The 27,160-nt window shown below is 42.2% G+C and overlaps 2 protein-coding genes across 6 annotated transcripts in view; one reads left to right on the top strand and one right to left on the bottom strand.

Annotated features, from left to right (window-relative positions):
* Positions 1 to 6,036, top strand: part of FAF2 (Fas associated factor family member 2) — a 29,597-nt gene extending 23,561 nt beyond the window's left edge. The window contains exons 9-11 of the mRNA XM_039356751.1: positions 1,197 to 1,368; positions 4,391 to 4,534; positions 5,266 to 6,036. Of these exons, the coding sequence (XP_039212685.1) occupies positions 1,197 to 1,368; positions 4,391 to 4,534; positions 5,266 to 5,448 (499 nt within the window). The 3' untranslated portion in view covers positions 5,449 to 6,036. The remainder of the gene's footprint in view (positions 1 to 1,196; positions 1,369 to 4,390; positions 4,535 to 5,265) is intronic.
* A 10,249-nt stretch (positions 6,037 to 16,285) lies between these two features.
* RNF44 (ring finger protein 44) overlaps positions 16,286 to 27,160 on the bottom strand; it is a 78,539-nt gene continuing 67,664 nt past the window's right edge. For all 5 annotated transcript variants that reach the window (XM_039356736.1, XM_039356737.1, XM_039356738.1 and 2 more), the window contains 5 exons: positions 24,673 to 24,791; positions 24,375 to 24,462; positions 23,471 to 23,592; positions 23,274 to 23,373; positions 16,286 to 21,480 (listed from right to left, as the gene is read on the bottom strand). In XM_039356736.1, coding sequence (XP_039212670.1) covers positions 21,418 to 21,480; positions 23,274 to 23,373; positions 23,471 to 23,592; positions 24,375 to 24,462; positions 24,673 to 24,791 — 492 coding nt within the window. In that variant the 3' untranslated portion in view covers positions 16,286 to 21,417. The remainder of the gene's footprint in view (positions 21,481 to 23,273; positions 23,374 to 23,470; positions 23,593 to 24,374; positions 24,463 to 24,672; positions 24,792 to 27,160) is intronic.

Here is a 27,160-nt window from a genome sequence, read left to right on the forward strand (position 1 = left end):
AAATTAATAACTATGCACATTACTGGTAGATTATATGCTATGATCAGGAATACTACAGGAGGTAGGATGTAAAAGATTGAAAGAATTTTTTTGGCAGCATAGCAGAAAGAACCAGTAGTATGATTTATTGCTATGGTAAATTTACACAAAATTGAAAATATGTGGGCTACAATCCATCATTAAATTTTGACATTTATCACCCTAACCGTGAAAATCATCATCTTGCCTTCTGCAAGATCTTGAAAAGTTATATACCCCTTCTCATACTTTTAAGCTCTTTCTCAGCCTCAAAGGTAGGCTCCAGGGGTCAGATCCAGTGGGATCTTAGATTCTGTGGAACTACATTTAGTTTTAGACTAAATTAATTGTAGACTCGTCAGTTTGTGCATTTAGATATGGACAAAATACATCTTTGCTTGAAAAGAAGAAAAAAGTACACCTCCTCTTGATAGGTTCTTTAACTTTCATATATCTAGGATTACAGGTTTGAAGTGTTCACCCCTTTTTGGCGTGCTCTTCATTTTTAATGGGAAAGAAAGTTGCTGCTACTAGTTTGAAAATGCTGTTGTCCAAATGTGTATGGAGAGTCTCCATTATCCAAGTCATGATAGTTCCAAATGTGCTTTTTCCAAAAGGCAGCTGGACTTGCTTGAACTGAACTGAAGGAGCTTCTTGGATAAGAAGCAAAACATTTTCAAAGAAATAATGAAGAAAACCCAGTTGCCTTTTTAGAAAAAGCATTTTTGGGACATACTGCTGTCTAGGGCAGCCATACATATACTCAAGCTGTGATAGAAAAGTGATCAACGGTCCTAATTCTAAATCAGTGGTTCTCAACCTGTGGGTCAGGACCCCATTTGGGGTCGGATGACCATTTCACGGGGGTCGCCAAACAATGCAGTCCGCCATTTTTTCCCCCTTTTCCTTAGCTGTGCTACTCCCTTTTATTCTATTGGCTTTTGAAAGCTAATAGGAATTGTCCAGGCTGTCTCTGCCCTGCTGAGCCCGCCAAAAGTCCTCAACTTTGGGTAGTCCTCAACTTACGACCGGTTGGGGGGTCGCGACATTAAAAAGGTTGAGAACCACTGTTCTAAATGCATCTTCTTACTTTAAAAAGTCAGAAACTGCTATTCTAGAATTTCTAATTTTTTTAAAAAACCTGGTTAATTAGAACAAATGTTCCTTTTTTATATTAGAGAAGAACGAAACCAAACTCAGGTCCTGAGGCAGCAACAGGATGAGGCATATCTTGCTTCCTTACGGGCAGATCAGGAGAAAGAACGGAAGAAAAAGGAAGAGCGAGAGAAGAGGAGGAGGAAGGAGGAAGAGGTGCAACAGCAGAAGCTGGCGGAAGAGAGAAGGCAGCAGGTAAGAAGGGATACTTGTTGGCTTAGGAGCCTAGCTGTTTTCGAGTAAAAGGGCTCTTTTGTAAATTGTGGGGTAGAGCATATACCGTACTTTCTGGCATATAAGACGACTTTTGCAAGCTTTAAAATTGGCGCCGAAGTCGGGGGTCGCCTTATACGCCGAGTCGTCTTATACGCCGGAAATAATGGTAGTTTCCGGTGTATAAGACGACTTTCTAGGCATGTGACTCGGCACCGAAGACGGGGGTCGTCTTATACGCCGGGTTGCCTTATACGCCGGAATATACGGTAGCTTTCCTAGTTGATTAGCCTATTTAATTGACCAGAGTCTTAAAATGTGGTCTGAGCACCTCTGGGAGTTCCCCAACTCCTCCCTACAGGACACAAAATCAACATGTTTTTTGCCACATATTGAACATGTTTGCAAAAATTTGGCATAGTTTCGCTTCTCCCGTTATTACTTTGATTTGTTAAAAAAAAATTCAAGGAAAATATGCATGTTAATATCTAATGGGCTTAATATTGTTATTTTTACCTAATTCAATAAATAGCTACAAGTGCACCAATTTTAATTTTTAATCTGGTGAATGTCAATAAATAAATATAATCTATATGAATAAAAGCTGTTTTGGGGTCCTCCATAATTTTTAAAGGGGGGAGGGGTCCTGAGCAGAAAGTTTAAGGAATACTGTACTAGGCTGAATATCCAGTGTACTCACCCATCAAACTTCAGCGTGCAAGATGGAAATGAGTTAGGAGTCAGATGTTTAAATCTGTACTTCACTCAGCTTTGAATTTTTTTTTGTAATGAGAAACAGTGTATAAAAACTTCTAATATATAATAGATTTTAATTCATAAAGATTAAAAACACTACCTGTAGTCTGATGTGATGTGTCTTGCTCTGATATATTTATATTTGGAGTGATTCAAATTCTTCAAATTTATTTTTAGCTAAGGAGAGAGAGGAGCAGGAACTGGTGTACATATTACATTTTCTTCTAGAAGTTTGCTAAAGTCTTCTGCAATAGAACGTTTAACAAAGTTCCATTATATTTTTTTTTAATACATTTTTTTATTTTTATTTTCAAACATACAAAATACACAATACATTTTCCTTTTCCCTTAACAATACTATGTCCTATATCTCTTATGTTTATTAACAATTATTTAACATTACTTCTCTTACTTTTTTATTCCTCATTTCTAACCAACTATAATACATGTCCCATACTGAGAGTTCCATTATATCTATTGGAAAAATTTAATTGCAGATTTTAATGCCTGGCAGATTTGATTATTAAGGAGTTTGACCCTGGATTTATTGATTATGACTTGTTACTGTTAAAATCTCTTGCTGAAATGTTGCATTTCCACATTTGAATCCTCATCTTGTATCTAGAGCTGCCATTTCCAAGCTATTCCAAACAGGATATTTTACTACTTACTAAACAGAACCATTAGTGAACTTGCTTTGGTGCCTCACCATCTGGATGCAGAGTTTAGGACAGGGGTAGGCAACCCAAAACACTCAAAGAGCCACTTGAACCCGTTTCCCACCAAAAACAAAACACCGGGAGCCGCAAAACCCTTTTGATATCTAAAATGAAGATAACACTGCATATATCCTTTTTTATCTTTATTATAGGTGTGTGTGTGTGTGTGTGTGAGAGAGAGAGAGAGAGAGAGAGAGAGAGAGAGAGAGAGAGAGAGAGAGAGTATGTGTATGTGTATGTGTATACACACACACACACACACACACACACACACACACATTAAAAATAAAAGTAAAAATATGACTCTTGGGAATATCCATACTATTAAAACAATGATCACCAAGAGAATGCTTTAAGAGAATAAAATTACATACACACACAGGTAAAAAAAGGATATATGCAGTGTTATCTTCATTTTAGATGTCAAAAGGGTCTCTCTCTCTCTGTCTCCCTCCCTCCCTCTCTGCCCTTGGTCTGCCACTCCTCTTCCCCCACTCTCTTTCTTTCTCTCTCTTTCCTCTCTCTCTCCCCCTCCCTCTCTCTCTTTCTCTCTCTCTCTTTCTCCCCCCCCCATCTGCTGCTCACCTGGCAAGCTTCAAGTTGTTCTCCAACAATCTCAGGGATAGGCAACCTCGTCTCTTTTATGACTCATGGACTTCCACTCCCAGAATTCCTGAGTCAGCCTAGCTGGGCTAGCTAGCTCTCTCCTGCCCTTCCTGCTTCCTGCAGAGACGCAGCAAAGGGAGAAGCTCCGCCCAGAAAGCTTTTCAGCTCCTCAGAGAACAATGTGAGTGCACTCTCTTTTACACATACACACACACACACACACACACAAAACACACACACACACAAACACACACAGAGAGAGAGAAGCAGGGAAGCGCAATTGCCTCTCTCTGTCTCTGTCTCTCTCTGCAAAGGCAGAGGAGGCTGGGAGCCACAGGGGAAGGCTCAAAGAGCCGCATGCGGCTCCGGAGCCGCAGGTTGCCGACCTGTGGTTTAGGAACTCTAGAGCAGTGGTTCTCAACCTTCCTAATGCCGCGACCCTTTAATACAGTTCCTCATGTTGTGGTGACCCCCAGCCCCCCATTCCAGCTCCCCCCCAGGCACCCTTCTTGTCCCAGCGCCCGCCCGAGCCGCCTGGGGGGCAGCAGGAGGAAGAAGGGGAGGAAGAAGAGGAGGGCAAGGAGATAGAGGAGCGGTGTCTCGGTTCCTAAGGTTATCAGAAATATGTGTTTTTTGATGGTCTTAAACGACCCCTGTGAAAGGGTCATTCGACCCCCAAAGGGGTCGCGACCCACAGGTTGAGAACCGCTGCTCTAGAGGTGTCTTAGAAACATTACTGAGATGCCCAGGGCACCATGAACCAACAAAGCTTGGGAGCCTCTCATCTAGAGGGATTGGGACTCGAGAATCTGTTTAAATCTGGTGACTGTCACTACATTGCCCTGATCCCTGTATTTAGATTTAGATTTTGGTATGTTCTTTGAATTGCTGCTTGTTATTGATCTCTCCAATTAACCCTCCAGAATTTGCAAGAGGAGAAGGAACGGAAATCTGAATGCCTTCCCCCCGAGCCACATCCCGATGATCCTGAAAGCGTTAAGATCATCTTCAAGATGCCCAATGATTCCAGGGTGGAAAGGAGATTTCACTTTACACAGTCTTTAACTGTAAGAAAAGGAGGGGGGGGGAAATCCTCATCTTACGGGTGATGAATGTTTTTATATGATTGATCTTCAAACATTTGCATCTTTAAGCTGCCACACTTAAGAGCAAGCTAAAACACCAGTGTGGAAATTGTGGGGCTCAGAGAAAGTGTGAAGCAAAGCACAATGCTGTCCTTACCTTTTTTTTTTTACAGGGCTTCTGAGGGCACAGTTCTCATCTGACCTAGAATTGTGCCCAGGTTAAGATGTGAAGAGATAGTTATTAGGGAATTATACCTCAGTTTCTCACATGGACGTCCAGTGTTTATTCTATTGTACTATTCAAGCTCCCAAGGAAGTAAATAGATTGATATATGGAATATCTTTTCATGCCACCTTTGTGCTGTACCGCCATCTCCAAATATTTGGAGGAATTTTCAGGGGGTGGTAGAAAGGAGGAAGAATAGCTGCTTTCTCCAGCAGCAGCTACCATTATTTGCTAGTGGAGTTTTGTTCACTGAAGTCTAGATCTGAGCCAGTAGCTTTTTTGTTAAACCAAGGAATGATTTATGGCTCATAGGAATGTTTTATTTAACAAACAGTGTGATTTCTTGTAGGTCTCTACCTTGACATTTAAAGTTTCCTACTCATTGCATGGTAGCAGTCTTCAGTGGTATTGTTGTGATGTGAGCATTTGTTCATTATTATACTTCGTATACAAATCCTTTGACTGACATTTTGTATAATTTTCCCAGGTGATCCATGATTTCCTATTCTCTTTGAAAGAGAGTCCGGAAAAGTTCCAGATTGAGGCCAATTTTCCCCGCCGTGTCCTGCCCTGCCTTCCTACAGAGGAATGGCCTAATCCGCCCACGCTGCAAGAAGCCGGACTCAGCCACACGGAAGTTCTCTTTGTGCAAGACCTTACGGACGATTGACATTTATCCAAAATACAGAGATGGAAAGAGAATTTCCTATTATAATACAATATTTTTTTTAAAGACTGCCGCATACAAATGAGGGATCAGAGACTATATGGCCTGGCCAGCCGTGTCATGTGACTGCACTGGCAGGAGAAACTGCACACTCGCACACACTCAACCCCTTTTACATTGAGAGGGCAGACGGGAGGAGCCACAACTGGCGTCCCAAGAGAGGGGTCAGAAATGCAGCTTTTGGTAAATGCTGCTTTTATTGGAAACAATTTACACCATCATTTTGACATTAGAAAATTTGACGTTCTGCTGCTTTTGACAGCTAAAGAAACGTACGTGTGAGCCAGGTTGAGATCTGCCCCCCACTGGGGAAAGACAGATAGAAGGTTATTTTCTTCCAGCTTCTCACTCTGTAAAAAATACCTTAAATATATCTTTTGCTTTGTAATGACCAAAGGAGAATGGGTTAACAATGATTTTTTTTTTCTAAATATGGAGCTGTTGATATTCTTAACAACAGAGGTTTTTCTTCTCCAGGGTTGTTAGCTGCATAGTGTAATAAACTCTGCCTCTAGTGTGCCTGTGCTAACACCTGTCAGTGTCTTACTGCCTCTTCAATATCTAGCCCAAATGTACCAATCTGAAATAATGCCTTGCCCCAACCTGTGCAGACCTACAACCGTAGTAGAGCATCATTCTGGAATTGACACTTTTTTTGACTTTAATGCAGCCTCACTCCATTTGGGATGAGTCTTTTTCTGTGCTAGTGTAGGATGTTTGCAGTTTAATCTGATGAATCTACAGTGGTGACTGAAAAGAAAAACAGAGAAATCAGCATTGAAGCATGGACTCATAATCTTTGCTGAGCCAGGTGAGTAGTAAGGTCATTTGTAAATGTTGATAGGTGTTACAGCCACCTGAAAGGTTGTAGGGATGATGAACTGAGCCCTGTGGTTGGTGCAGACAGCCCTTTTTAATAAGATTGGATCAGGACTTGCCCATGAAAAGAACTAGGGTCTAGCAGAGGTTTCCCAATAGAGGATAGCAAATTTCTCCAAATTCTCTTGCAGTTGCCAACTCCTAAACCAGGGGTGTCAAATTGTCAGCCGGATACGTCACACAGAAGCCGCGCCCACCCCAGCTCCGGCAAGGGGAAAAAAGTCGCGATACATCGCGCCACGTCACATGACATGGCAAGTTTGACACCCCTGTCCTAAACCACATATATAGCAACAGGGTAGGATTCAGAGAGAAAGGCAATCAAAGAAGCCAACTTTTGACTCTTCTACTAGATGAGCTCGTCTGAATCCCAAGTGTAGAGTCCAATCTTACCTACTAAAAGGTGGGAGATTAAGTTGATTCCATCTCCCAGTTTGGGTTCCTGTAATCAGAAAACCTTTTTGTCTTTATTTTCAGCTAACGATGTAATTGATATGAGAATCTTTTTGGACTGTAGTTTTTTTTCTTTTTCTTTAAAGGTACGAACCTTGCACATAAAACCCACTAGGTTCTTGTAACCTTTTCCTGCAATTGAGAAACCTTCAGCCCTCTTGCTTCTATGTAACTTGCAAGTAATATTGTTTCCTGCAATTGGTAGCATGGAATGAGGCATGAACTCACGCAGTATTGCTTTCAATTTGCTACACTTGGCTTCCCTTCTCTGTTCTGTTTGACCTGAACAGAAGCAGAAGTCCACTAGTCTTCTCCTATGTCTTACCAACAATTAAGAGGGGGGAGCAGTTAAATAACTTGAATTAAAAGGAAAACTATGAAGTAGGAATTTACTCTCTGAATGTGTATGCATGTGTGTAGTGAGTTGGGATGACCTTAATGATGGCATATGCACGCACGTACTAAAACATATATACTTTTCCCTCCATATGCATTGAAAGACCCGATGATAGACAGACTAAATTGTGATTAAGCTACTGCTAAAGATTGAAAGCATCACATTCTTAGCTGGGGATTTTATGCTCCATTTCTCCCCCACTCCTTTTTGATGACGATGATAAGGAGAAATGGGAATGCTGAGTATTTGGATCGAACACCAGTGCAGCACAGCACTGGTGAGTCCTTTTATTTTTTTAAAAAAAACGTTCCCTTCTTACCCCTGTGGATGATATGCATCTTCTCGGATCCTCTACCAGAGACCTGGGAGTTTGGGGGCTCTGCACAGTATCTTAGTTGTACCTAGCACGGTGCTGTTTTAGACCAGTGTTTCCCAAACTTGACAATTTTAAGGCATGTGGACTTCAACTTCCAGAATTCCACAGCCAGCGTTGCTGGCTGTGGAATTCTGGGAGTTGAAGTCCTCATGCCTTAAAATTGTCAAGTTTGGGAAACACTGTTTTAGACAGAGAAAGCTGTGCTGTTGTTCCCGGGATCTGTCCCTGAGCCACTTTCCCAGCTTAGGAATCACCCACCCCCATTACTCCTGCCACCACCAGGACCTCTTTAGTCTTTACTTTCCACTTCCTCTCCACTTCCTCCTTCAGGCCTCTTCAGCTTCTCATATGCCTTCCTGATGTTGCTGTCACTTGGCACTGCCAAGTAATAAAAGTTAAATAACTTACTGAATAATTTTTAACAAAAACAATACAAATGTTGGGTAGAAGAAGAAAAGAATAAGGAAAAGTAATAAAAAAGTGGAAATAAAGCCCCCAAAATAAAAACGAAAAATAATAATAAATGACTCCCTATCTTCTTAACAGCAGTTTTAAGTACACTTATATTCTTCTCAGTGAGCCCTTTACTGTAGTCTAATCCAGTGAGAGCAAACCTAGGACATACGTGTCAAAGGTGACACGCCACAATATTTTGGATGAAATGCCAGCATTCACCAATACCCAACAACAGCTATCCTTGAAAGCACATCCCATTTTTGTGGAGACTGTGTGGGAATGGGGTGTGCTCTCATATGCATCTTCTGTCCCATCTGAAAATTGTGCCAGAAGGGGGTGTGGTTTTCAGAGGCTGCAGAAGCCATGAGAGCGCATTCTCTAGAGCAGGGGTAGGCATCCTTGGCTCTTTTATGACTCCTGGACTTCAACTCCCAGAATTCCTGAGCCAGCCATGCTGAGGGGAAAGGGAGAGGTTTCCAAGCTGAGCCATGCTGGCTCAGGAATTCTGGGAGTTGAGGTCCACGAGTCATAAAAGAGCCAAGGTTGCCTACTCCTGCTCTAGACCCTCTTCAAGGCCTTGTGCAACCCACAGCTGCCTTGGGTAGGTCACTGGGGCCTGTCAGCAGAAAGAGGATACTATTTGAAGGTAAGTGGCATGCAGCAGATGCTGAGGATCACACACATACAATTGTTCTGTTTTGTTGTTTTGGCAATAAATGAATACATAAAGAATTGTTTCGTTTTTGTTCAGGGGGGAAGCATCTTGACTGCCAGCAGAGTCAGGGTAGGCATTTTTCCTAATTTTTGGCATGCAGAGCCCAAAGGGTTCACTGCTGGTCTAGTCTGTGGTTCGAGTCTGGGCATTTATCAGAAAAACAGGTTTGTGTACTGGTGCATTTTTTCCCCATGGAAAAGAACGCTTTGAGAGTTTACATTTCATGATAAAAAATCCAGGGGACCAAAATAGCATTTGTTTAATAAGATAATCACAACTTGACTAGAAGTAGCCAAGTTTGTTTGTTTCTTTTGTCACTGTTTTCATAGATATACGGTATATATTCTGACGTTTTTTTATACAGGTAGTTCTAGACTTCCAACCATTTGTTTAGCAACCATTTGAAGTTACAATAGCCCTGAAAAAAGTGACATAACCAATACTCTCACAACTGTTGCCGCATCCCCAAGGTCTTGTGTTCAAAATTTGAGCGCTTGGCAGCAGCATGTATTTACAAAGATTGCAGTGTTCCAGGGTCACATGATCTCTGGCCTTTCTAGTCAGGTTCCATCAAGCAGTCAATGGGGGGAACAGGATTCAATTAACCACACAATTTGTTAACAATTGAAGTGATTCACTGAACTATGGCAAAAAGGTCATAGATTCAGGTTTAACAGTCGCCTTGCTTAGCAACAGAAATTCTGTTTCCAATTGTGGTTGTAAGTTAAAGACTACCTGTATATCCCAGAGGACAGACATGAATGAAACTGCATATTCCTCATGTCTTTATCCTGTGATTGTAGGCATTTATCTTCCAGCTTAGTTTACAAGACAGTTGGATAGGGAGATGAGACTAGAAAAGACCACTTTTCTCATCCACACTAGCCTAACTAAAGTAAAACAAGGCTCTAGTCCAGTGTTTCTCAACCTTTCTAATGCTGCGACCCCATAATACAGTTCCCCATGTTGTGGTGACCCCCAACCATTTATACATCACCGGCCAAAAAGGGGAAAAAATGGCGGACAGCCTTGTTTGGCGACCCCCGTGAAATGGTCATTCGACCCCAAATGGGGTCCCGACCCACAGGTTGAGAACCACTGCTCTAGTCAGTACTTTGTATATCACATATTGAAAAGGGGCTATTTCATGAGATCCCTAGGTTATATAAGGGGGGGGGGGAAATGCACTTTCAAGAAAGCAAAAATGTTGGTAAACTGCATCTTGTAATTATTCACCATGTAGTGTGCTTCTATCTATTCCTAATGTATTACAAACCTAAGTAAAAAAATGATTGAGGAACAAAAACCTAAACAGCTCCTATGAGTTCCTATTTGTATTTAAGAGTAATGCTAATTTTAGGATATCCAAAACTACTGCAGGAATCTGGATGACCAATAGATGGCAGCATAGCACTTTACTATCACTTGGTGGTCATCTGGATTTTGCAGATCCGATCCAGTAGTACCAGACTTAGGTGATATTAAAAGATTGGTTAACTGTGAAAGATTTAATTGTTTTTCAAGCTCATATTTATTTTTGTAGAGGTTTTTGTGGAAGGCATATAAAATGAATGAACTATGGTTAATATTTTCTTGGAACTAAGTGACTTGTCTTTCTTTGAAAGCTACCCTTGAAGTCAGTTTGTTACCAAAGGGTACTGCAAAGGAATAGACCAGTGTTTCCCAAACTTGACAATTTTAAGGCATGTGGACTTCAACTCCCAGAATTCCACAGCCAGCACACTGGAATAGACCATCAACCCTAGGACTGTGGACAGTTAAAAAATGATTTGGAAGAAGTGCTTTGGATAGCTTCTCTTTCCTGGATTCTGTGTGATCCTGACAAAAGATGTTGCTGCTCTGAGAATTGGATTAACTTTTATGAACTGATTGGTTATTATTTTTTTTTAATATGGAAGTCTACAAAATACAGGGGTGCTTTAATGGACAAGGTGTGTAGATGTGGAAAGAGAAGGATCCCTGCTTTGCAATCCTAGTGGGTTCTAACCATTAAGAATCTTAACACTTTTCTGCAGAAAAGTTTTACTAAAGTTGACTAGCATCGCCTTCCACGCATTATTGTAAGGGCCACCCTCTCACTGCAGGAAAAGCCTGGCAGTAGGTTTCTTGGGAGCCAATTGTATGTGCTTCTAAAACCTGACCTGTTTTAGGAGCTAATTAGGAAGGAAGCTGAACAAGAATTGTAACAGAACTTATTCTACCTTGAACAGAAAGTGGGTGGCTTCATTTGCTCAGAATCCCTCAAACATTAAAATAGCACTGAGGACTTAGAACAGTGGTTCTCAACCTGTGGGTCGGGACCCCATTTGGGGTCAAATGACCATTTCACGGGGGTCGCCAAACCACGCTGTCCGCCATTTTTTTCCCTTTTCCCTAGCTGTCCTACTACCTTATTGGTGGCCACACCCACTTGGGGGTCACCACAACATGGGGAATTGTATTATGGGGTCACGGCATTAGAAAGGTTGAGAACCACTGACTTAGAATAATTACCAGAAAGGAAGCATCAAGATGTTTTTATTGGCAGCATGTGTACAGTAGAATTTAAAACCTTACAGTAGTGTTAAATTTACTTGATTCTAGCTTTAGTTTCTAGCCTTTTGGTAATCCTGACATAACAAATGAAGTAAATGGCTGTGCTTTGATGTAAATAATTGTCCACAAAGCTGATGTAAACCTTTAAGTTCCTTCTGGAAAGCCCACCATTTATGGAGAAAAGTTTCTCTACCTTTGGGCTTTTCCTCTCCTTTCTCCTTATGGATTAAAAGTGTGAATGAACATAATATTCACTTTCCTGGTCAATTTCCATTTATCAACAGTATTATCCTGGTTAGATCAACCATAAAATGTTTGGGATCATTCATCATATTAATCATTTGCCAGTACACTGATAAGCTTTCTGTTAACATGTGCCTAATTCAAATGTTTTTCTATCTTCACTGAATCCTGTTTTGACAGTGTTGATGACTGAAAATCTGAATGAGATTTGAGAAATGGATGTGCCCTCACTGAGCAGCTAAAATAGCAGCTTTTAAAAACATCCTTCTTTAAGAAGGCTGGACTAAAGGCATTCACAATATCCTTCCCAAAATTTTGGTCTGAAGAAAATATTTAATTCAATCTGAGAAACCAGGTTTATAGAATTATAGGATTCGAAGGGACCTTGGGAGTTCTTTTAGTCCAACTGTTATTCAGTGCAGAAATCCTCATACAATTCTGGATGCATGGCAGTTCAGTCTTTTGTTGAAAACCTTCATTGATAAGAGCACCTACAACTTCAGGAAGCAAGCTGTTCCATTGTTGAATAGTTAGTTGTGTTTGGGTAGGAAAAAGGTTACCTTGAAGCATAACAAATTTCATCAATCCTCTGAGGTTCTAAATGTCAAAGAAATTGGGACCCAGCCACTAGTTCCACTTGCCTTCTTCCTTGACATTACATCTATGTGCATATTATTTCCCACATACAGGGCTTTTTGGAGTTTTGTCAATTTTATAAATACATACACTAATAGTGCTCAAATGCCTTGTATTTCATGTATCCTGAGTTTAGTATGCTATAGAATTAAGGAGGATATGTTTTCTCAAGTCACCAGCATAGATAATGAGCAGTGACAACTACTGGAAATAAAGTTGCTTTTAAGCGGCAGAAATGTTTAACCAAGAAGACAAAATTGCATAAAGCTAGTGCAAATGTACAGTGAAAGATATTCAAATGTGAAAAAATAAACTTTATGTACATTGGAAGTTACCAAATTCCTAGAGAGGCATGTGGACGAGATGAATATTAAAAGAAGCTAAGTTTCCAGAGAACTTGATTTCCTAATGTTTCCACTTTCACTATAGAAATCTTAAGGAAATTATAAGGAAGTAAGTTTTTTGCAGGAAGGAGCTTAAGCAAAATAAAGGTTACATAGCTGAAGTTTTATAGCTCGCAATCTGAAAACCAATAAATTTGCATTCTAAGTGTGGGTCAGCCTGCATGTTTGATGGGATAGAAGCAACATTATTTTGGTTTTCAAGGTAGTCTTTCTAGATTCAATATGCTAGCTTGCATGGAATATTGTGACCATGCTAGCTGTAAAATAGCTTTGGCTGTATCATGGCATACTGTCCAAATTGTGTCCAAACTGGTCAGTATCCTTATTGCTAGAAGGATGCTGCATTTGGCACAGGAATGACTAGGACTGGTAACTAAGTTTTTATCTACCTTGTTAAAAAATATTGAGCATCTCAGTTAACAAGTCATGAAGGATAGATGTCAACAGCTACGGTGACATGCACAATGACAATCCTAAGAGGTAAATCATAAACTTTGTGAATTAAAGAAAAATATGCATATTGTGTTTCTTAAAGAAAAGAGATGAGTATAATAAATCTGAATAAAGTGGTCTAGTATTGATGAATATACATACCCAGGGAAGTGAAAGTCCAGGTTTATCAATGAATGAAGCTGATAAAAGATGTCAAAATGTATCTTCAGGTTGGTGGTAGTTGCATGTTAAACTCCAGGGAATGGTGATATAAGAAGAACCAGAAATTAAAGAAAAAAATAGTGCAACATTACAAATGAATGATGCGGGTCACCAGGGCAATCTAGCCTAATGTCAGGCTTGTCCCAAATAGGTGGGAAGAGGAGACCTAGGTAAGAAAGACCCTCGACCCTATTTGTTTGAAATATAGGTTCTTTTACTAAGGATTAGTGGTTGCAAGAAGACTCCTGCGAGTCCCTTGGACTGCAAGGCGTTCAAACCAGTCAGTCCTAGAAGAGATCAACCCCGACTGCTCTTTAGAAGGCCAGATCCTGAAGTTGAAACTCAGATACTTTGGCCACCTAATGAGAAGGAAGGACTCACTGGAGAAGGGCCTAATGCTGGGAAAGATTGAGGGCAATAGAAGAAGGGGACGACAGAGAATGAGATGGCTGGATGGAGTCACTGAAGCAATAGGTGTGAACTTAAATGGACTCCAGAAGATGGTAGAGGGCAGGAAGACCTGGAGGAACGTTGTCCATGGGGTCGCAATGGGTCGGACACGACTTCGCAATTAACAACAAGCGGTTACAAATAAAGCAAGGTTAGAACTAAAGTTTCCTGTGCGAAGCATTACAAATTTTTCTTTGCTCTCAGACCCTTCTCCCTTGACCAGTCTGTCTTAGTCCAATGAGCTGTGGGCTAGGCCTAGGTCAGGGGTAGGCAACCCAAAACACTCAAAGAACCACTTGGACCCATTTCCCACCATTTTAGATCTCAAAAGGGTCTCTCTCTCTCTTTCTGCCCTTGGTCTGCCAGTCCTCTTCCCCCACTCAGTATGTGTGTGTGTGTGAGAGAGTGAGAGTGAGAGAGAGAGGGAAGTGCAAAGCTGTATGTGGCTCCGGAGCTGCAGGTTGCCAACCTGTGGCCTAGGTGTTTGGGGAACAATTGGGATGTTTGGTGCAATTCACATTCCTTTCTCAAGCTCTGCAGCCTTGAGGACTGGAACAGGCTGGTTTTCACACCTCTGGATTCCATCATGCTTGCCGCCCCTCCCTTTGCCCATCTCTACTTTCTACATGCCAATTGCCTATTTCCTCTCCCCCTCCCTAGTGATTTATGACAGGATGTCAGGAAAGCTCAAAGCTGAAAATAGCAGATCTGACAGCTAGTATCTTGAATGGATGGAATGGAACAAGAGGAGGGAGTACAGAAAATGACTGGGCCATTCTCAAGGATGAGAATGGTAGCTGGTGAATATCTGTTTAGAAAAAGTCTTGTTTTCAATAAGTTGTTTAAGACTATTCATATATGCATGTGGCAAAATAATAAATTTATTTCTAGAGGCACATTGATTTGATTGTATATGATGGGGGACAAGAGAATTAGTGAAGATTGCAAGAGGAATGAGAAGTTCTGAATGTAAAATCATTTTTAGGTTATATCCTGGCAAGAAAATAAGGAAAAGAAAACATGAAAGAAATGATAGTAATAGAAAACACTGCAAAAGAGAAATGAGTTCTGTATGGAAAAGTATTAAATTACAGATTATCTGTCTAACAAAATGAATGAAAAATTGACAGGGATGAACGATATTGTTTAATGTGTACACAGAGAAAAAGATAACTGCAAGCAATTTCAAGTTAAGATTAAAAGAAGCAAAGAATATGCGAAAACAATTATTGGAAATTAAAATTTGTTTTGGAAGTGGGAAAAAAGAGCTGAAATGAAGGCAGGCTAAGGATATTTTAGAGATCTGCATTAGAATGACAGTGATACAATGTTGTGAGATCATTGGAAAATGCCAAGGCAGACCAAAGAATCAAAGTTACGCTATGAACATAAAATCGTAATGAGGCTTGAAGCTGTATCTGTACCTCATTGTATGTGAACCATTTGTTTTCTTTCTGCAATAATACTGTTCCCCCATACATAGGGAAATGTAGACGAATGCAAGTCTGAATGCAACACCAGAGTAGCATTATTTTTAAATGTGCCTGGAAATGTGTCAGGTACAATTATGATAAAGATGTGAGAAATAACAGTAATCTATCTATCTGTCTATCTGTCTGTCTATCTATCTATCTATCCATCCATCCATCCATCTCTTCTAAAAACTCTGAAAGATAGATTCTAATATTGATATTACTAATTATTTCCAGTTTTACTCTAAAGTTCAGGATAGGTAGCAGGTGCACTGAAACTGACTGGACCAGGGAGGAAAGCAAGTGTTGCAGTCAAATGGATACTTAAATCTTAGTTAAAGCTCCCTGAATTTGTTCAAAGATGCTTTTTTTTTGTATTCTTTTTAGTATGTATGTTACTTTCCAAAATCTAACCCTGATATTTAACAATCCAAAGAGATCCCATAAATAAATATCTACTGTTGTTTGAGCTGTGAGATATATTTTGCTCATTTTTAAAAGAATGAACTGCTTCAAACAGCACTGAAAACTGTGTCTGAAGGTGTTTGCATAAAGTATACTAATATTTCCTCTGCCAAATAGCTGCTGGAACTTCATTACTTCTCCAACTGTGTGCTAGTTTTTTAAAATTATAGGCAGATGTTGCTCATGCTCTAATTTTACTGATCCATCATTTGAAAGACTGGATCTCAATTAATTTTATGAGGACAATCATTTCACAGTATCTTCCCCCACCCCACCCCTGATCTTCACATGGCAGAGATAATTTGTTATGGAGCCATTCATGGTTATACGGAATTCACTAATTTTTAATCAACAATTTTAAGAACTTGGTTATCTCTGTGATTATTTCACAATCCTTTAAGTTAGTTATATGATTCGTAATTACTGTATCCACAATCACTATTAAAAATCTTTCTCAATTATATGAGCTTCATGTTCAGATTATTGTAAGGTTATTCATTCTTAGCTCTTTGGATAAGCCAAAGATATTCTAATCAATTTAAGAGTGTGTGTTTGTACAGTATGTGGGGGAAACATGCCTTTCTGATAGCGTTGCCTTTGCCAAAAGAAGAGCCCATTCTGCCCTCTTTGGTATACATCATACATTTATTAGTGAATATCCCTCTCAAAATCAGCCACAACATTAAAAAAAATAATGATTGCACTACTTGGTCAAGCAGAACTAGCAACTTTCATTTTAAAAAAAGTACAAATCTGTTAAAAATTTCAATCAGTATAATACACATATATAATACAACATACTAGTTATGTTAAATGCTACAAACCAATATGATTCCAATGGAATGGAATAAAACAAAACAAACACTTTAGAGATTTAAGATATTTTTTTCTTCTCTATATATTAGCCTTTTTTTTTTCCAAATACATACATGGGAAAAATGAGGTAACTGTAAATGTGCAAGTAACAGAGCAAAAAAAATTATATATATATATTTATAATATATATATATATATAAATATATATATATAAACTTTCTAACACAGAACAAATGCCCTGGTGCCCTACAGGGAGGCCCCTCTCCTTGTAGGGTGAAGCTGAGCTATCCTTCTGGAGGGCACGGGACTGGTATAAAAGAACAGTAAACAGCCCACTATCCCACCACAGGAAATCATTGGTAAACAGTGGCATCTACAGCGCAATCAGCAATCACAAACATCCTAAATAAATGTTTTAATATTTTTTTTGTTTTTTTCATGATAACTTTTAGCTGCTCCTTGGAATAAATTCTGCAGCACACGAGCTGTGAGCTTTCGAGTCACCATCAGAAGAACCGTAAGGCTTTCCTTCCCTCCCCACCTCCAAATAACCTTTCTGCAAAGATGGCGGGGGAAGGAGAAGAGACACTGAAAGAGATGGGCATCGGCACTATTCTGATTGGCTATAAATATAGAAACACCTCCCGTGTTTGTTTGTTTGTTTCAACTTTTTAATATATACAGTAAAGACCTTTGGTTATTTGTATCACATGGAATAAGGGGTTGGTTCCCTCTCTCTCCCTTCAAAAGCTGTGAAACAAGGGGGAAAGGCTGGGGAAGAGGTGGGTCTGACACAAGGCACTGGCTCGACATGGCAGAAGAGAGGGAGTGTGACACATCACGGGAGGACTGGGGAGGAGAAGCTGCTGGTGTCTGTGCAGTTGGAGAGGATGGCAAGTGGCCCGTTCCTTGGTGTTTGCATGTACCCGGGCCAAGACCTGGCTTAGATGTCCCACTGCAGCTAGTCTTCCCCCCCTCTGAAAAGGAGGAGGGGAAAGAGGAAATTCTTTATTGGGGGATATCCAAGAGCGGATGTACCGTAACTTGCATCTCCCCTAAACGTAAGTGGGGTGAGTGGAGCAGGAGGAGAAAGAGATCTAAAAAGTAGCATTGATCTTAATAAATGGAAACCATTGATTGTTATTCAAGAAGGAAAACTGGGACCTGCCCAAAACTTCTAATTCATTGATCAATCTGCACGCCCGCTGCTACTTTCAAATAAAGGAATGCCAGTCTATCCATCCTGCCTTGATGTGTCTTTGCAGGAACTAAAGGTCTGAGGACCTTTGTAGGTGGCCTCTGACTTGCGACCATAATTGAGGTTGAACTTCCATTGTTAAACAATGAGGTCGTTGAGTCACACCTACTTTTACAACCTTTTTTGCCATTGTCATTAAGTGTCTCTGGCTATCTCCATTGACTTTGCTTGTCAGAAGCCCGCTGGGAAGGTTGCAAGTGACCCCAGGACACTACAACCATCGTAAACACACGCTGGTTACCAAGCAAATAAATCGTGCTTAATGACTGCTGGGGTACCACAACAGTCATTGAACATGAGGACCTGTCATAAAGTCCCATTTTTCAGCTTCATAGTTAATTTCAAACGGTCATTAAACAAATGGTTGCAAGTCAGGGACGAACTGCATTATTAAGCACTACTACTGTCACTTAGGACAAAAAGAGCCACAAAACACAGCTTGCAAGCGTCCCTCTCATTTTCCTCCTCCTTGCACCCTGAGAATCGCCTCTCCTGAGGGAAGAATCTCAACAACTGCTGGGGAAGAAGCTGGTCACTTCATCAGACATGGCTATCGGAATGAGTGGCAAAAGGCCAATTGGCCTCAGACACATCCCCAAGTTTTTTCCCCCTAATTAGAAGTAACTATTGCTGAGAGCTGGCATGTTCAGAAACAAATTGACAACTACATGGCATCAGAGCCATGTCCCTCCAGTCACCATCCATGATCAAAGTGGACATAGAAGCTGCTCTTCCCATAACTAACCCATCCCTGCTCTTGGCTGATGGAGCCCCCTCTCAGACTTGTGGGAAATCACACTGCCTAAACCTGTTCTCTTGTCACTGTTCCCTTGCATCCGTATGGCTCTTAAGTAGAGCCGTGCTTAGCTATTCCATAAATTCATCAGACCCTCTTACCAAGAACAATTGGATGTCAGAGCACAAGGAAGATAGCGCACTTCTCTTCTCTAGAAAGGCTCAGTGGATGCTTCCTGGCCTTGGTCTTTGGATCCCTTGCAGTCCCTGTTCCTATTTGTTGCTCCCATTTTGAAGGGAAAGGGCTGAGATTTAACTATCAGTCTGAGTCTACTATTTGGAAGAGTATCACTGAGGGAGGCCAGAAGCTGCCATCAAACTCAAGGATAGCACAAATTACATCACCTTGGGCAGGCAGAGACCAATTAAGACACTGCCAGACTTATCCTGGAGCATTACTAGTTGACACAGGACAAGACAAACCAGGCAAGGAAGGAAGGGAGGAGGAGAATGAGTGGTCAGTAGGTCCCTTTTCTCCTACTTCTGCAGCACCATGAAGGAGAAAGTGACCCTGCCAGAGTCCTCCTTTCAAGGCAGCTATTAACGCACAAGAGATCTTTTCTCTAAGTTTGCAACTCTATCTCAAATTAAGTCCACTAAACTCTTTGTGTGTGTGTGTATGTGTGCACATCTTTAAGTCAGTGTGGACTCCGGAAGAATGGCTGGACAAGGCCCTCCAGCTTTCTTGGTGAGATTTCAGAAGTTGTTTGCCACTGCCTCTTTCCTTGGGCTAAGGAGTATGACTGGCCCAAGATCACCAACCTGGCATTGTATATAAAGCAGGACTAGAACTCACGGTCTCCCAGTTTCCAGCTAGATGCCTTAACCACTACACCAATCTGGCTCTCTACTAAAACTATGCTGCCTCCTAACCCAGCCTGGTTTCAAATCAATCTCTAATTTGGAGGGGAAGGAGGGGAGAGAGAAATGCCCTGAAAAGCGTTAACGGTCCTTGTGAGGCGTTGCGGACATGTGCAGTACAGTGCATGGCAGTAATCAGCTGAGCACAAAGAACCCCCTCATTCCCACCCACCCCATCACCCCACAGCTGGCTAGAGAGATAGCCAATACCAAGTTCCAAGCTGGTCATAACATGCATGCATAATTTGTGAACATTTACATTAGATTTTTATCATCTTCTCTGATTCTTCCAGGCTTCAGACACAAACCAACTAAATGGCGAGGGCTTCTCTCTTATTCCATGGTATAATCATGCAAAACAATTTTTTAAAATTTATTACTTTTACGATAACAGGTTTCTGTAACAGGGTGGCAGGTTGGTTGCTTTCTTGCTTCAAATCAGCAGGTGTTTTAGGTAGGGGTGTGTGTGTGTGTGTGTGTGCGTGTGTGCGCGCAGACACAAGAAGGCACACAACTTTGAGTGTCATGGCCAAATCGGCCATAGTTCCTGACCGAGCGCACAAGCATCAGGCCATACAGAAAAACTCATCAGGATGAGCATCAGTAGACCAAATGTGAAGAGGAAGGATTGGGGGGGGGGGGAAGGGAGGTTGCTGAAGGGACGAAATTGAAAAAAGATAGGATGAAAAGGCCTACTTGGCCCTACAAAAGCTGATGCAGCACTGCATACAGCCTCGTGGAGGGAGGAACGATCACCAGAAAGGCTTCCTCCGTAACAGCTAGTGCAAGGGTAAATAATAAGATAAATAATTCCTGCCTGCTCTCTCTCTCTCCGCTCAGGATCCTACCACCGAGTCCTCCGGAGCTGCCCAACAGCTCTCAGGGCTTAGCCTGGAGTCAGGACAGACTACTGAGGAAGGGTAGTTGAAGGCTTTTGCCTCAGTCTGCTGAGCATCTCACCCTCCCCTACACTAGGGAGAGAGAGCGTATGCAGGCAGTCTGCCGGGATGCTCAAAAACTGGATGGAGGAGCGGCGCTTTCTGGAGATGGGTGCTGAGAAGAAATACCAACCCAAAGGGGTCCGAGTGTGCAAAGGGAAAATAAAAGGAAGACACATCAATTATTACATGATTCTATATCTCAAAACACAAGCCACAAGCCTTCATTTCATTAAGTATGTAATAAACAGAGCCGGCTGTTTTATTGTAGGGATTTTCACTTGCATACTCCTCCTCTCTTTCGAGCTTTCTGGGGGGAAATGGGTCTTTCCCCCAAAACTGCCTTGCAGCAGAATATTGCTGGACTTAAGTTTAGGCCCATTTTTCTTTACCTCACTGTGCAATTTGTGAGAACAACCCTGAACTCCACCCAACATTGCAGGCATGCAAGGGGAGGGAGAGTCTGAGATGCTGGTGGGACTATTCTGTGCATGTGTAGGGAAAAACACAGGGTGGTCCTGGGCCATGATTAGCGTGGAGACAGCCACAGATGTTTTTTTTTGGCAAGGCCTCAAGTGGCTTACATCAGTGTTGCAACCAACATACTCTCCCGCTACTATCTTGCAACACTGTACTCTAGGCAAGCAGGTGGTGGGGTTGAAGCAGGCACTTCTTCCCCTCTCCCTTGGAGCTGTTCTGCTTTCAAGGCCCCCAAATCTGGCTCTGCCAGAAAGGAATGAATTCGGATAAAAATCTAGGTCAGACAGCCATGAAACCAAATAGGAAAGGAAAACCCCAAATCAAGAAGGAATGCAAACACCTGGAAAACAATGGTGCAAGGATGGCGAGTCTTTGGAGTGCAGAGCACGTGGGGATGCCTCCCCCTACAAAGCATGACACCGCAGAGCTGGCTCAACCACCAGGCCCAGTCCATGCCATGGGGTGAGGGGGAGGGAGTGTCATACATTGCTTATATTCTCACCGCATCCCAGGAGAGGCCCCAGAGGCTAAGCATACAGGCTGGCCCATGCCTCTGGTCCAAGGTCCGTATCCTGGAGTAAATTTGTGCAGCAGTGCATTGATGAACCTCATTCGGCCTCCCGATGCACTTCTGAAGCATCTGCTCGGCAGATGGGGCATGTGCGGTTTGCCTGCAACGATGAATGAAAGCATGACTTCGGATATGGCCTTTTGGCCAACCTCACCTATTGGAGAATTCCCAGCAATTCCACTAAAAGGACTTCTCTGCTTTGAGGGCTGCCGATTTCAGAATTACTAAGCTGAAATGTAGTCACGTCCCTTCTGAAGGGAAAGTCATAAGTCCAAGCAATTCAATAAGTAACCCAATAGCGTTCATCAAAATATTCAGTCTACAATGGATGAATTCAATTCATTCTTCCAACTGGTACTGGTACTCAAAGAATATGTACTGTATGTGCAGATAGTCATTGACCCTATCTGGGACCAGAATTTCTGTTGCTAAGCAAAGTGGTTGTGAAACATCATGTGACTGCACCACTTAGCAATGGCAGCTCCGGTATTTCTAGTTGAGGTCATGAGATGAGGATTGTACTGTTATTAGGTGAGGACCACATGCTTCTTCTACCCTATACAGACTTCCAGTTCTGACCTGCTGTATGCTCCCTGGCTGTCCCTGGCAAATTCCCTTCGGCAGATGATGCTGTTTCCACACCATACTTGTCTCTCCTTCAACTTTCGCCACTCGCCTATCTCCCTCCCACCCTTTGCCCTTCAGGCCATCCTGCACAAGCGCAAGGTCTTGCCAGGAGTCAGCAGCTGCATTGCCGTTGGTTGGGTGCACCTCATCAGCAACAGGAGGGAGGTGAAGGCGAAACTCAGTTGGGGTTTGCAGAAGTAGGTCACAGTGGCAGTGTGCAAGGCAGCCGAAGGGCAGAGGTGGGGGTGGGGGAAAGGGTGGGCAGATGGAGCGAATGCTGTGGTCATAAATACAAATAGGCTGCAAACACCCAAATTTTGAACAAATGACCACGGGGGCAACTGCAACAGCGGTAATCAATGAGGAGCTAGAATAAATTTTTCCTATTTAAGTTCTCAAATTATTGCATTCAGAGCAATCTGCATAGTGTTAGTCACTTACTCTGTGAAAGGGAATCACGGACGAGAAAAATGAGAATGAGAGCAAGAAAGGTGAAAGGATTTGGAGTTTTTATTAATGAAGGAAAAATGACAATAAAAGGTGAACTCTATAGAGATTTAAGAAGTCATTCATGCTGTGAAAACACTTCGATGGAATATTTCTCTTTTTCATATAATTCTAGAAGTCATAGTCACGTAATGAAGCTATCAAAAGAATTAGGTTCCTCAGAAAAAAATAAGTTTGTCAAATAATGTGCAATGAGGCTGTGCAAAGCATTCAAGAGGTGCTTTGCAACGCATTGGAATGAGAATGAATTGCCTGCACTGGAACAGTTAAAGGCTCACCTAACTGCTTTAAAACTTATCCCCAACTGTCTCTTTCTCACATGCAAAATTAGCATTACTGCAGAATTCTTCCGTTGACTGCATGGATATGTCTGTGTACTTTTATTGGCAACAATATCAAAGAGATTATTGTCCTCATCCTGGATAATTTTTTCATATTATCTACCCATGCTTTGCTCCCCTGTCCCATGTTTGGATACCAGTAAAAATTAGCTGAGACTACTAATTTACAATGTCTTATAAATAATCAGTTGTTAGATAATATTCTCATTCTAGAAAGTGGAAGTAGCTGGATTAAAGGAACCACTATCCTATGCCTGTCAGAAAAATGACATGGATGTATCTATGTTGTGAAACCAGGGAAGCCTTTTCCTTTACAGTCATTTTAGAAACCAACTGGACCTACTAAAGACAGGTAGTACCTAAATAACTTTTATTGGTGACTGATTAATAAAGTTTCAATCAAACCAGTGAATGTTACCTTTAACCATTTGTCGATGCACTTAGCATGGAATTCGTGGTTGCAGGGCAGAACTCGCAGCAGCTGCCTGATTTCAAAGTCACTGAAGCACACCACACACCTGGGAAGGGTGAAAAATCCAACCAGTGAGATTGCGGGACAGCCTGAAGGCACGGCATTCAGAAATACTTCACAGTAAAGCAGCTTCGAGAACTTACAAGGTTTGCTCGGACTGATGGCTCTCTGGGTTAAAGCGGTAGGATGGAAGGTGCTCAATATCTGCTTTGGTGAGTCCTCGTGGCTTGGCCTCCCCTAATCTTTCAGCTAAATTCAGTAATGCCTGATAGAAAACAAAATGAAAGAAAGGAATACAAAGCAAGTGATTCCACTGCTGAGAATACCCCTTTAATCCTTTATAAGCAATGCGGTCTATAACTTCAGGAAAGGCAGAGAGATGAATCTTTCACCATCAAAACTTTGAAGAAATAAAAGACAATGAATTGTCTTTTACCGAAGTCTAACTCTCTGGAAACATTCATCTTTCCTGACAACTCATTTTTATTCTGATTATCCATCCACCTTAGTTAGCTTTATCATTTGCATCTTTGTCTGGCTTTGGCCACTTTTAAAATGTCACCCTTAGTCCAAAATGCCATATAAACATTAAGTGGCCCTTCCATCAGAATTGTATTCCTCTGCCATAAGAAATGGCCCCACAAAGGAACAGTATCTGCTGTACAATTGCGTTCTCCGACTACTGCCACTCCTTAAGTATAATCTCAGCTGTCTTCTCTCAGCTCTGGACTCGAGGGCAGAGCTGACAGACATGAAGTTTCTTGGATCTAATAATACAACTCAAGATCTATCAGCCAGAATTTGTTCCACACATACTTCTGCCACCAGCAGCAAGTATTAAAAGTCACAATTAAAGAAATCTGAGTACCAGAACAGATAGGAGTTCATAATTCTTCCACTCCTGATGGAAAAGCATGTTGTCCTTCCCAGTCCTTCAGCAGTTAACATCCTTGTTAGTCTGTTGTAAACCCCCCCCCCCACCATCCAAATCTTTCTGTCCAAGAGCCCTTCTCCATTCTAACAAATAACATAGAGAAACAAGCCTACCTCATAGTTTTCCATCTCTACATCATCCACATCCAAGTCCAAACTTATTGTGGGCCCCACAGCTGTTGGCGATACAGGAAGCATTGAACTGCAATTTTTAAAAAAATAAATAGCAGTGAAAAGACATGGAAATAACATGCACACCAAAATTGATGGAGGATATTGCTGGGGAAAGATGATGGTCCATACTCCCCAGAGTGGCTATTAGGGAAAGCAGAGCTTTTAATTCTGCACACTTATTCCAATGAAGGAGAATATTCAACTTGGGGTTCTCCTCACTGTTATCACAGATACTCACAGAAAGTATGGCAGGAAGTTTGGGTAGTATGGCGGGGGAGGTGGCGGCGGGGGAGGCAGCGGTTGCTGTAATCTGTATCGCTGGGAATTCAGCCGCCGGGGCATCATGTGAGGATATGGCTGTGGGAACATCACAAGCTTCGTCAATGTTGTCTAATCCATAAACTCTGCATACACTCCATGCCACAGTGAAAAAAAGAATTAACATATTCTATCCAAGCAAAAGTTTGCACAAAGAAAAGCTGGGTCCTTTAGCATGATTTGTTATGCAAATCAGAAAAAACAACCATGTTCTGCTCTTTTACTATGTTGCATCATTTATTCCTGTTGTCCTAGTAACAGAGAACAGAAGGAAGTTATGCAAACCATTAGAAACCACATTCTCTGTCACTGGAATCTTAGTTGGCTACCTCTGTCATATCTAAAACATTACAATATTATAAATCTATGCAATCTTAGGAAATTACAAGCTAAAAGGAGAGGGGCAAAAGATAACAAGTGACCAGTCCTCAAAGTTCTGGGTGCCACAGTATCCCCATGGCACAGAATCACTTTCTGTGACCTTTCCTGTCGGCCTCTCACAAGAAAAGTCAATGGGGAATTCAGTAAAGAAAGTCACAAGTAGCTCTGGTAAATGCCAGCCACCTTCCTATGTTTGCACCCTGATGCGCCATCCAGCTTTCCTGTGTTCATGCATGGCCTCCCCCCGGCCTTCCTTTTCCCTCCTGTAGCATCCTCACACTCCTTACCTTCATCTCCCACGGATTTTCACCTAACAATGCCCACGTGTCTTGGGGTTATGATGGCACAACCCAGACTGCCATTATAGGTGTGACTGCTGTTGCTCTGTGATGCAGTCACGCGACATTGCACTGCATGACCAGCGGCAATGGCAATGCTGAATGTAGCCCAAGGACTTCCGGTAAGAAAGGATACGGGCCCATCCCCTGGGACGCCTGTCACACACCCTCTTGAAGGGAACGAGTGCCTTTTCCTCTATTATCCTTCCCCCCCCCCCATTTATGTTTTATAGTATAACGGTGGAACATAAGACTGATCGAAGATAACACAGGCACTTGGTTAACATAGGAACGAATGGGCCTTTATTGAATTCAGATAGTCCTCGACTTACGACCACAATTGAGCCCAACATTTCTGTTATTAAGTGAATCACTGCAGTTGGTAAGTTAGTAACCCGGTGGTTAATTGAATCTGCTTCCCCATTAACTTTGCTTGTCAGAGGATCCCAAAAGGGGATCACATGTCCTCGGGACACAGCAATGGTCATAAATATGAACCAGTTGCCAAGCATCTGAATTTTGATCACATGATCATGGGGAGGCTGTAAAGGTCGTAACTGTGAAAAACGGTCGCAAGTCACATTTTTCAGTGTCGTAACTTTGAATGGTCATTAACGAACTTGTTGTAAGTCGAAGACTACCTGCATCTAAGGTTCTCAATGGGTTCACCTATTTCTATAAATTATAATCGCTACTGCAGACATGTCAAACACAAGCCCCCCTTAGGCGTGTGCACAGGAGGCAGCGCACGTGGGGGAAGGGGGAGGAGGTGCCCAGCAGCAGCTCCAACCTGCCAGTCCCTTGGCCACCCATTGGCCCACGCATCCCAGGATCTCACAACTCGCGCAGCGCAGGTGGGTCCAAGTGCTACAGCTGCTGGGCCGGCCAACCAAGTGGTAGGCAGATGCAGAGGTGCCCGGGGAGAAGGCATGTGATCAGGCCTGCTGGATGCGCCGGGCTGCCAGTTCCATCCTAGCCGAAGCAGGCGCGGGAAAGCAAAGATGGACATCACTGACACACCATGGCCCTTGCCATCCAACTTTGTCTTCCAGCTCCGCTGCACAAGAAGGATGAGCCCCCTGCCACACACACCCGACTCCAGAAAACGAGAAGGGTCTCACCCCCCTCCACCCAAGACCCCCAGATCCCCACAGCCTCGTCCGGCCCCCATAGGTGCCCCCATGTGATGTTGAGCTGGCCATGCCTGTTCTATCCCAGCCTATAGCCATCCTTGTTAAAGGCACAAGGACCAAACCCCTGTTGAGAAAATAGGCTGGAGACTCAAAACAAAACAATCTCCTTTTAATATGAGTAACCAACCTGCCAAATTGTCCAGAAACAAAAGCAGCAAAACACAATCCAAATGGAGGAAATTATCCACAGGAAACACGATGCAAACAGAAAAGTAGTCACCGGCAAGACGAACAGAACATGATCCCATGAAGTACTTTGCAACGGTTGCCTTCAGCAACCAGCACTGCCCACACCTTCCCTTTTTATACAGCAGTCTCAAGGTGTTGCCTCTCAGTGCCTTCTCCTCTTCCCCTGGAGTTGTCGTATTGACTGCTGCTGATCGGCTCTCACTAATTGCCGGCGTCTACAAGCATCAATCATCATGTCCATCAGGTGTTAGTCCTCCAAGTCTGACTCATTCTCCCCACACAGCTGAGCTTCATCAGGAACACGACT

This window comes from Crotalus tigris, unplaced genomic scaffold, assembly GCF_016545835.1.
Source record: "Crotalus tigris isolate CLP2741 ecotype Arizona unplaced genomic scaffold, ASM1654583v1 scf7180000018829.1913635, whole genome shotgun sequence".
Taxonomy (NCBI): Eukaryota; Metazoa; Chordata; class Lepidosauria; order Squamata; family Viperidae; genus Crotalus; species Crotalus tigris.